Source organism: Schistosoma mansoni, assembly GCF_000237925.1.
Source record: "Schistosoma mansoni, WGS project CABG00000000 data, supercontig 0223, strain Puerto Rico, whole genome shotgun sequence".
Lineage (NCBI taxonomy): Eukaryota > Metazoa > Platyhelminthes > Trematoda > Strigeidida > Schistosomatidae > Schistosoma > Schistosoma mansoni.
The window spans coordinates 233,790-245,789 of NW_017386089.1; the positions used below are offsets into that span (position 1 = coordinate 233,790).

Consider the following 12,000-nt stretch of genomic DNA (forward strand, 5'->3'; position numbering starts at 1 on the left):
AGTTTACTTCAGATATACAACACATTTCTGGTGCAAACAATTCAGTCGCAGACGCCTTGTCTCGTATAAGTTCCTTGAACAGTTTCCAAGGCATCGACCTTCTGAAACTCGCTCAGCTTCAAGAAGAAAACACTGATCTTCAGCTCGAATTATCCTCAACAACTCTAAAACTGCGTATTAAACAGATGGGAGCAGGTAATAAAACCTTACTATGTGATACATCTACAGGTAGGAATCGCCCAATCGTGCCAAAAAATTGTCGACGTCTTTAATACGTTGCACAATCTTTCTCATCCAGATGTTCGTGCAGCCTTCAGGCTTATAGCAGAACGGTTTTGCTGGCCTGGTATGAATAAAGACGTGAGGGAGTGGGCACTCTACTGTGTAAGCTGCCAGAAATCTAAGGTAATCAGACACAACAATTGTCCCTTAGGCTCTTTCAAAACCCGTGATGCTCGTTTCGATCATGTTCATCTGGATTTGATAGGATTCTTACCCGATTCAAATGGATACTCATATCTCTTAACTTGCATGGACCGTTTCACTCGATGGCCAGAAGCAGTACCTATTAAGGACGTTACCGCTGAAACAGCTTTCGTCGAAAGATGGGTAGCAAATTTCGGCTGCCCTTCAACCATCACTACAGACCACGGACGCCAGTTCGAATCTGGATTTTTCCGTTGTCTGACCACACTATCAAGAATCACTGGCTTCCGGACGACCGCCTACCACCCACAAGCAAACGGGGTGGTAGAACGTTTTCACCGGGAACTAAAAGCTTCGCTATCAGCTGCAAACGTTTCACGGTGGACAGACGCTCTTCCACTCGTCTTGCTAGGTATCCGCGATGCTGTGAAAGCTGACAGTGGATACACTTAACTCGTTTATGGAACAACACTCCGACTTCCAGGAGAATTCGTCGATCCTTCGTCTTCTTCATTGAACATGGATCTAAACTCCCACACGAGCAGGCTTACAAACAAAATGCGTTCAGTTAAACCTGCTTACACTCGACCACAATCAACTGATGTTTTTTGTTCAACCTGACTTACAATATAGTACACATGTGTTCGTTCGTCCAGACTCACATCGACGACCTCTCGAATCAGCATACGAAGGACCCTTCAAAGTTCTTCGACGTGAACCTAAGAACGGCACTAACGATAGCATCAGTATCGATCGCATTAAAACAGCGCATTTAGATGGAAATCCTATCTACGTCGAGTTTCCTTCTGTACAATGGAACGAAACGGCTCCTACACTAATAATACCTCATCCGACAACCGACACGCACGTTGGTACTTCGTCAGCGTCTGAAAATAAAGTTGGGACAACGCGTTCTGGAAGAAAAGTAAGATTTTTTAGAACATTTAAACGACTATTGCACACAGGGCACAAACTTTATCTCGAATTTCCATTGCATTATTTATTATAAAGAAAAACTTATTATGCTCAATTTTTATATATTTATTCCAAAACAAAATTTTTTTACTAATAAGCGTATATATATTTTTAAAAAAACATCTTTTTCAATCGCCTTTACGCTGTCGCAGGCATATTAGATCATTTACCTTTTGTTTCGCAGTAGAAATCCACATTCAGTACTGGGTGATTTTATTTGACTTCATTTGAAGTGTGGTAATAATCCCTCTCCCATTCCGAAAGGACAAGGATACTCTGGAGTGTATCCCAAAGATAGTAAGGACATCAGTAGGTTTACTAAAATCGAAGTCTATTGAGGGATTCACTCAGTAGCTGGACGTTAAAATGCTGGACTGAGGCGCGACCTCATGATGAAGTACAGCATTTCAAACACTAACAGGTATCATCTGAGCTGCTTACCTGGTTTAGGTTCCATAAGGAACCATAGGAAAAATGAATAGAAATTAGAGATGCAACACTAACCAGAACGGTTAGCGCATTTCTACTTGCTGCGATTAATCAAGTCTTGAACATCAATGCTGGCCACTGTGGTTCAAGCAGAAGAAGACATTGTATATTGGATAACACTACCGGCTTATTTGGCTTTGCGCACCGTCAAGGTCAATGGGCGCTACGTTGATTTTTACCGTCAACTTCTTCATGTAAGTTCATTCATTAACGATTTTGTAATCAATAAGTGTGATATGGGCAACATTTACAGAATCATATTACCCGACTAATGTTTCCAATAAAATTTTACGTCTGGTTGAACCATTTACTGTACCCGCAGAACATAGATATTGGAATCTTCTTGAAGCTCCTCTTGGAAATAGGTACGTTATACGTAATCTGATTTGTTTGTAGTTACAATCACTATGATTCGCTTTTTGAAAAAATGCAAGAAGTCAGTAGAAGATGTCCCATGATAACCACATTGTATACCATTGGTAAATCTGTCGCTGGTAGAGAACTGTGGGTATTATCTTTCGGCAAAGTGTCAAATTATCATGTACCTGGAGTTCCAGAAGTAAAGTTCGTGGGTAATATGCATGGAAATGAAGCGATAGGGAGAGAACTTATACTACGCCTCGCATACCTTCTGTGTATGAATTACGGTTCTGATGAATTTGTCACGCTTTTGGTAAATTACACACAAATCCATCTTATGCCTTCAGCTAACCCTGATGGCTTTGAAATTTCAAGTGAAGGTAGGTTGATATGTTCCTGCACTGCGGTAAGTGTCTTTCAAAATTATGGTTGTGATGAAGACTGACGGTGATGATTATAAACTTCGGTAATACTGATGATTAATTTTTCTTGGTACGCATAGGTGATGGTTTTTAGTCCTTAAACCTACTATGTGTCCTTCATGAGATATGGGATAGATGTGACTAATTTGCACATCCTCCAGACTTATGACCCCAAATTTGTCAGGTACTCTATTATGGCCTAATCACAATGACGATCTGACGGCACCAAAAGAGTTACCTTGGGAAAATCTCTACTTTAAGGTTATAAAAAATTGTATGGGGGGAATGATTTTTGATAAAAATCGAGTTAATCAATGAGCATACCTCTGTTAGTATTACTGATAAGTTTTTCTTCGATCCCTTTTTAGTTCTTTTGCCTTGAACGAGAAGAACGCTTCTGATCACTTTCTGTCACTAACATGCATCATAGTGCATGTATCTTGATCTCTTACGCCTTTGTATTCCGATGCAATTATTTTAAGCTCACAATTATAGATAAGTGAATTCCTTAACAGTTGAACGTTTCTTAACAGAAGTTAGAAATAATGTTGGCAATGATCAATGACGCTGACCCAATAAATGATCCCCAATCCTGAAGTCGCTTTTTCAACTATGATTTATTGTCGTTATGAACGAACCTAACTTTGTTTTCTGTATTTTCACTTCTGTTGCCTGTAACCCTTCACTTAAATTCACTACCACCAAATAACCTGAAAAACCGTACAAGCACTAGAAAGTTGTTTCAATTTTGTTGGAAGCGCTACGTTCACAACTAAACAGTTCGTTTTCTACCTAGGCCCTTCCTTCTTGAGTATATTATCAGATATACTGACAGTCTCTCTGCTTTGGAATTTGTGGTTGATTCAGCACACTTCAAAAAGCTTCCGTTCAAGATTTCAGAAGCTTCAATAAAATAGTTAATTTTAAGCAGTGGGATACGTATCGCAAGTTGAATTCTACTAGATTTCATTATACTTCAATTAAATTTCAAACTACTGTGTTTCACACTATTAAAAGTCAAAGTTCCGCATAATAAAAAGTCAAATAGTTCAATTACCTGTTTAGTACTAGATAAATTCTAATGATTACATTCACCTACAGGTGACACAAGTGGCCTTATTGGACGCAACAATCTCCATAATGTGGATCTCAATCGTAATTTCCCGGACCAGTTTGGCAAAACCAACGAAAACGTAGTACAAGTATGAACAGTATTGACTTATCTGAAACTATTATTTTCACTTTTAGGAACCAGAAACCAAATTAATAATGCAATGGTCACAGGAGCATTCGTTTGTTTTATCAGGTAATTTACATGCTGGCTCACTAGTTGCATCATATCCATTTGATGGTAGTGCAAACATGACTACCTATTATTCTGCATCTCCTGATGATGCAACATTCAAACACTTGGCTTCAGTGTATAGTCGTGTGAGTTGTAGTTTATTACTGATATAGTATCACCTGAATATGTTGTATAGATGCTTTACGAATGTTTAGATAATCCATACTGACTGTTCTCGAGTTTAAACCGCAATATATATTTTATTCCGAACACCGTTTAACAAAAATGGACTGATAGTCCTCATCCATTTTGGTTGTTTATAAGCAAGTGGGATGACACGCAGTTATGTGTCACTATAGTCTCTTCAGTCCGAATCTTTCTAGTCCGTTCAGCGGGTTCGAGTAATTTCTCATTAGCATAGTTTTAAGATAAGTTTTGTCGACCTATAAAACCTCAGTCACTGATTAGCTTAGCTAATTTCTATGTCATCTCACCTTAAGCAGAGCACTGATTGTGGAACCCGCAGTAAATCATAGATAAGACATAAAGACTGTCTACATTCCTCACAGTTGTGTATTTTATCACCGCTTGATAGAAATTTTGACTTCCGTTATAAAACCTACTCCAAAACATAATGCCATTGTTGTTTGAGTGTCTCAACGATCTGAAAAATACCACTGAATTCTAACCGTGTTTAGAGTCATTGTTGGTGATATAAATCGTTAATCACAGGGATTGTTACACGTAATTAACAGCTTGCAAACCATTTTTATATTGGCAAGCCAATTTTTCAAGTAACTGCTCCGAAGTTCGAGTTGTTCGAACCACTCAGCTTCGTCAGACTTTAATCCATTATTAATAAATTAAATGACTGAATGACACGATAAAGCATAGTGATTTTTAAAAATTTTAATTGCCATTTATTCACGGAGAAAATAAAATTCTTACATTGCATAATAATTGCTGATCATCAATGACTTTTAATTGAGGATATATTAGTATGTGTTGAGTTCACTTTTGTCAATCTTTCTAATTTGAAAAACAGCAGATTAGTTACGTCAGATATGTTACAGTATTAACTTGACTGTAAGAAATAAGTTGGTAGTTTTTTTTAGACGAATATCAGAGCGAATTCACCTGAAGAGACCTTAGAAAAAGATTACTATTTGGCGGTTTAGGTAATTTGTTTCGAGTTACGAAACTCATCTTTCACAGTTGTCTCTTTTAATTTATATTTCCCTACACCAATTATGACCGATCATTACAAGTTGTAAGACGCTAGTTTCTGCATGATGCACGTTGCTACTATATTGTACTCATTTAGTATGTTTCATCTATTAGCCATTCATTTGTAAGCCTCGTTTTCGGGTAAATGACTATATATAATTCCTTTTTTTCTCAAAAGATGTATTCAAGAAACGACATAAAAATTTATGTTCTATATTGTGTACATTGCAGGCTCACAGGAGCATGTATCTAGGTAGACCTGAATGTGATTTTATGACTTTTCCGAATGGAATTACCAATGGAAATAACTGGTACCCACTGCAAGGTGGTATGCAAGATTGGAATTATCTAGTTACGGGATGTATGGAAATTACGCTAGAATTGGGATGTGTTAAGTATCCACGAGGATCAGAAATATCCACATATTGGGATGATAATAAATATTCCCTTATAGCGTTTCTATCTGAGGTTAGTTTCCGTATTTTGTTATAATTGTTGTGTTAATTAACAGTTAGTTTTCTGTTCATTTCGCATATTGATTTTAGTTCATAAAGAAACATTTTTGTTTAAAACCATAGTTGATGTACTTACACGTCTCGTGAACTAAAATATCTCGATATCGGTGTCCCAAAATACATGTAATGTTTTATTAATATTTAAATAATGGTTTTCTGTGTAATTAAGTAGAGGGACAGCATGTTAGTCAGGGCGATTGGCTTTCAGCCACTAAGTCCAAAATTTAGATCCGCTCCACCTACTTCGGTTAGGACAACCGGCTATTGTATCTAGTCCTTGCACCTAGAGCGGGGCTCATACCCAATCGCCTCGCAAATAAATCAGTTTGTATTTTAGAATGTAATTGCAAGTGTAGAATAGCTTAGTTCTTGTTTGACCAGTATTCGGTCTTCGGGTGTATATGGACAAACTTGACTGACATTGTTCTCATAAAGAGTTACTGGTGGGAAGAGAAGTTGTGATATTTCTTACCGATCACCGATGAAGAAATCCTAATGGAAATATAGATAATAATTTTCGAGCACATACTAAGTAAAGGCAAGAAATAAGAAGGAAGTTTTCCAGATAATCTTAGTTCAATAATTTATCTTACATAACCTCTTAAGTCTGTCGAAGTAAAAAATGGTTTTCTGTAAAAATTGAATTTAGGTTCATCGAGCTTTACGTGGTTTTGTATTTGATGGATCCACGAAACTTCCTATCGGGAAAGCTTCTATATATGTGGAGGGATTAAGTCATTTAGTTAATTCCACTCCATACTATGGTGATTATTGGCGTTTGCTCCCACCTACTGGTGGTGTATATCGTGTGTGGGCTTCAAAAATAGGGTAAGTGGTTTTGTTTCACACCAACGTAATCTGACTACATGATAGTCATTTTTGTCTGTTTATCTAAAAAATGTGAGTTGCACCAGTTTTTCGTTCACACTAGCCCTAAAATCCTGCAGATCAAGAGCTAAGCACCTGGATTACGTTGTCACCGCTAAAATTGATTTTGGAATATCTTAGATATAAGGTTCCATGCAATTGTTTAATGTATGACCAACGCATATTTCAAATAGAAAATTATTCAAATTGTTTGCTAGTTTCAGGAAAATTTAGTTAACCATCATTAAAATAAATAAATTCATCAACGTAACTTCATAAAGTAAACATTAAGAACAAGATGATAATAAATTGGGACAGATTCATAGAAGTAAGACAATGAAATGTCCTATTTGAGAAGCAAAATTTAGAATGAATAACTGGATCTAACTATAAATTTTTGTGCCATTTCACTGATTTCTATTCATTTTTGCCATTTCACTTATTCCAACCAAAAAGCTCAATTCTCAGCCTAGCTGAATTCCACAACAAGCAATTTTTCAAATTCGTTTCTTATCTTCTTCCTGTCTATTGCGAATACTACCAACTCTACGTCAAATCAGTTAACAATCGCAAATGAAACATGTGTTAGTTGGGGATTCCCGATAGTGTTAATCAATCCAGAACCACAGCGTAATCAATTGGTGTTTGTTCTATGACTGTAATCCTATCTTAGTATGATCTTTGATTAGTTTTAATTTAAAGCAATTAGGCCTTTTGATAAATCTTGATTGTGTAATAATAATAATAATAAGATTATCAGAACTATGTGATATATTAGTTCAATACATTTCAAACAATCTGATCACACATATACTTGTTAAGAACATTCATATATATAAATAAAAGGTCAATTAGACTGGAAACGGGTGGTAAGAGAAGACAAGGGTAGTAATAATAATAGTAATAATGTGAAAACAATTCATAACCTAGTCACTCTGGATGACAAGCTAACATTACCAGGGTAGATTTATGATGAGAACAAACCGTTTCTGAACACACAAAGAAAGTTTAAATTTTCCTATGGCTAAGGCTTCAATAAACCTTAGTATACACCCTTTTACACATTTATAGAACACCACAAAAGCCTAGTTAAGATCCAACTTATGGCCTGTTTCAATTATGTGTTTGGTAATAGAGGATGATGGGTGTTTATCCTCTACTCTTATTGGGTCATTTGATTCTATTTGTTTCTGCAACCATTTTGGTACATGTTCTTACGTACTTACTTACTTACACCTGTTGCTCCCAATGGAGCATAGGCCGCCCACCAGCATTCCCCAACTCACTCTGTCCTGGGCCTTCCTTTCTAGTTCTATCCATCGTTTGTTCATTATTCTCATGTCTGTCTCCATTTCTCGACTCAATGTGTTCTTTGGTCTTCCTCTTCTCCTTTGGCCTTCAGGATTCCATGTTGGGGGCTTGCCTTGTGACGCAGTTGGGTGATTTCCGCAATGTGTGTCCTGTCCACTTCCAGCACTTCTTCCTGATTTCCTCCTCCACTGGATGGAACCTGGTTTGTTCTCTCTCATAGTAGGTTGTTGCTGATAGTGTCTGGCCATCGGATCCGAAGTATTTTGCGTAGACAACTACTAATAAACACCTGTATCTTCTGTATGATGGCGTTCGTAGTTCTTCAAGTTTCCGCCTCATACGGTAGAACTGTCTTGACATTTGAATTGGAAATTCTGACTTTGGTGTTGGTTGACAATTGTTTTGAGTTTCAGATATTCTTCAGTTGTAAATAAGCTGCTCTTGCTTTCCCGACCCTCGCCTTCACATTTGCATCAGATCCACTGTGTTCATCAATGATGCTGCCCAGACATGTAAAAGTTTTCACATTCTCCAAAGCTTCTCCGTCAAGTGTAATTCGATTGGTGCATGTTATGCTGTATCGGAGGATCTTGCCTTTCCATTTGTGTATATTGAGACCTACTTCTGCTGAGGCTGCTGCTACACTGGTTGCCTTCTCCTGCATTTGTTGTTGCGTGCGTGATAGAAGAGCCAGATCATCTGCGAAGTCTAAATCGTCCAACTGCATCCTAGCTATCCATTGTATCCCGTGCTTCCCTCCAGATGTTGACGTCTTCATGATCCAGTCGATCAGCAGGAGAAAGAGAAAGGGTGAGAGTAAGCAACCTTGCCTAACACCGGTCTTTACTTCGAACGGGTCAGTGAGTTGTCCTCCATCCACGGTTTTGCAGTTTACTCCATCATAGGAATTCCGTATGATATTGACTATCTTCTCAGGCAGGCATGTCGTGGTGTCGAAGAAGCCTCCATAATGTTGTCCTGTCCACACTACCAAATGCTTTCTCGTAGTCAATGAAGTTGATGTAGAGTGATGAATCCAATTCAATTGATTGTTGCACAATGATCCGTAGGGTTGCGATTTGGTCTGTACACGATCGATCGTTACGGAATCCAGCGTTTTGGTCTGGAAGTTGGGTGTCTACAGAGTCCTTCATTCTGTTTAACAACACCCTGATGAAGATATTTCCTGGTATTGAGAGAAGAGTAATGCTCCTCTAGTTATCACACTTTCTGAGGTGGCCTTTCTTCGGTATATAGATCTGGTGTTCTTCTTTCTAGTCTGTCTGTTGGTACTTGTTCTTCATCCCAAATCATACTGAAGAGAATGTGGAGTATCTTTGCAGTTGCTGCTACATCTGCTTACAGTGCGTCTACTGGAATGTTTTCTGGCTTTACTGCTCTGCCGCTCTTGATTTGTCTGATGGCGATGCTGATCCCTCCAATAGTTGGTGTGCCAACATCGATTAGGGGGTCCATGGGTGCTACTTCGATGTTGGGTGGGTTCAGTGGAGCTGATCGATTCAAGAGTTCATTGAAGTGTTCTACCCACGTGTTTCGTTGTTATTCAGTGTTGTTAATTACCTTACCTTTCTTGCTTTCCACGGTTCGTTCTGGTTTACAGTAATTTCCAGTGAGTTTCTTAATTGTATCATACAATTGTCTCATGTTTTCTTCTGTTACAACGTTTTCTGCCGTCATTGCTAAATCTGTCACATAATTACGTTTGTCGGTTCTGATGCTCCTCTTCACTTGCTTGTTTGCTTCTGTGTATTCGGCTTGTGTCTTGGCTTTTTCTGCTCGTGTTCGGCTGGTATTGATAGCTGCCTTCTTGTTCCCCCGTTCTTGAATCTTATCCAGTGTATCAACAGTGATCCATTCCTTGTGTTAGTGATTTTTGTGGCCCAGAACTCCGTGACATGTTGAAGTGATTGCCTCCCTGATCCCTTTCCAGTTGTTCTCCACAGTATTTCCCTCTCCATTGAGTAGATCATTAAAGGCCTGGAACTTATTGTTGAGGGCTATCTTGAATTTGTTGAGTTTGTCAGTATCTCGAAGAAATGCCGTATTAAAGTTTTGTGATGTTGTTCTCCCCGTGTTCCAGTGCTTCTTTAATTTCAGTTTCATCTTGGCGACCAGCAAATGGTGATCTGATGCTATATCAGCTCCTCTCCTGTTTCTCACATCCTCCATCGTCCTCCTGAACTTTTTGTTGATTCAGATATGGTTGATTTGGTTCTATGTAGTATGGTCCAGTGAAGTCCATGTGGTTTTCATCAGAATGGTCAGGTCCTTTGTAGATCACGTCTCGACGATCGACTGCAGCCTATCGTAGAATTGATCTTTCATTTCTCCATTGCAATCGTTGGTAGGCTCATAGCATTGGATGACGTTCATTGTAATGCACTCTCTCTTTGTTTTGAAGGAGGCTTTGATGATTCTGGATGCATGAGATTCCAATCCTATAAGTGTATTTTGTGCTTGTTTGGACAACATCAATGCAACAACTTGTGTATGTGGAGCATTTTCTTCTTCATGGCCGGAATATAAGTGAAGCTCTTCTGAAGTTAGTCGTTGTTGTCCAATTTGCGTCCATTGTGTTTCACTGATCCCAGGCACACACATGTTGTATTTCCTCATTTCTGCAGTAATTTGGAAGACTCTTCCGGTCTCCCACATTGTCCGAACGTTCCATGTACCTATAAAAATTGTTGCACTGGTTGTTAGAAGGAGTATCGGCCTCGTGACTTTCGAACAATCTCGGCTTTTAATCATGAGGTGTCATAATTATTCCTTCAACTCTCAAGGCAGAGTGTAAATGGTTTGAATAATTTTTTCTGGTTAGCGTTTTCTAAGCGAGTTGGTTTTCTGCGGGATCGGGTCGCTAACCCCATGCCCAAACCTCCAGCAGTAGCCCTCGGAGGGGCTACAGGTAGTGTGGTACATGTTCGCATACTCTAATTTTAAGATCATGATTGCTCTTTCCTATGTCTGTGTGACCACACATACATTCAAATTGGTACACGCAGTGGGATGTGACTCATTCGTTTTCATGTCTTTTGGGTTTTAGAAGAAGCATGAATCTCGTTCTTTCTTTGATAATGACCTTTGCTGCACAATACGTTTTGTTTATGATTGATTCAAGCCTTTGTTTCAATAAAATGCGATTTGAATCACCTCTATAAGGTAAGGTGATGTAGACAGGCTTTTTTTCCACCAAGGCTACAGTAGGTCTCACTGTACCATAAAATTTCCATCTATTTATGAGTTCAATTGGATAACCATTCCCCATTATTGTTTTGTTTAACAACTTGACGTCATCATCAATAGTGTCGTTTGTGCAAATACGATCAAGCCTGTTAGATAGACACCTTATCAAACCCCATTTTTATTGCACAGGGCAATAACTATAATAATTAAGCTATTGCCTTGTCCACGTTGGCTTTCGAAAAATGGATCGTTCGATTTAGCCATCTTCTCGTCTATTTAGAAGTATATCCAGGAAGAAAAGCTGGTCGTTCTTCTCCTTTTCGCATGAGAGACTGATGTGGTTTTGAATAGTGTTAAGTTTATTCAACAAATAGTTCATATCCTCCTTTCTTTCACAGACAACTAAGATATCGTTTTCGATTAAGCCTTCAACCAGATTTTCAACATGTGTCATGAACACATCTGGTAATAACGGTCCTAACGGACTAACCATAGCAACCCCATCGATCTGGCGAAAGTATTCGCCTTCAAAAGTGAACTGAACTTTGTCAGTACATAATAGTAGTAAATCTTTAAGAATTTCTAAAGGGACATGTACTTTAAGGTTGTTTAAAGATATGTAGTCACATAATATATCAATAGTATTTTTCAAAGGTACACTTGTGAACAAGGAATTCACGTCAAATGAACACATTGTCTTTCCCTTCATATTAATATCACCTAAATGATCGACCAATTCAAAAGAATCCTTCACAGAATACCTACATAAGCGTTTTCGAATAGGATCCAGCAATTTTGTTAGCCATTTAGCTAAGTTACATGTAGATGATCGGCACATTGATAAAATTGGGCGTAAAGGAATGTTTGATTTGTGAATTTTAGGTAATCCATGTAAATGAGGATACTCAGAACCCAT

General features: G+C 38.3%; 1 protein-coding gene across 1 annotated transcript in view; it reads left to right on the forward strand.

Annotated features, from left to right (window-relative positions):
• Window positions 1-2,043: 2,043 nt before the first annotated feature.
• Smp_159890 (metallocarboxypeptidase D peptidase unit 2 (M14 family)) overlaps window positions 2,044-12,000 on the forward strand; it is a gene marked incomplete at its 3' end in the record, with an annotated part of 42,773 nt that continues 32,816 nt past the window's right edge. The window contains exons 1-7 of the mRNA XM_018792009.1: window positions 2,044-2,084; window positions 2,121-2,255; window positions 2,287-2,630; window positions 3,774-3,868; window positions 3,921-4,103; window positions 5,416-5,652; window positions 6,349-6,527. Coding sequence (XP_018647280.1) covers window positions 2,047-2,084; window positions 2,121-2,255; window positions 2,287-2,630; window positions 3,774-3,868; window positions 3,921-4,103; window positions 5,416-5,652; window positions 6,349-6,527 — 1,211 coding nt within the window. The 5' untranslated portion in view covers window positions 2,044-2,046. The remainder of the gene's footprint in view (window positions 2,085-2,120; window positions 2,256-2,286; window positions 2,631-3,773; window positions 3,869-3,920; window positions 4,104-5,415; window positions 5,653-6,348; window positions 6,528-12,000) is intronic.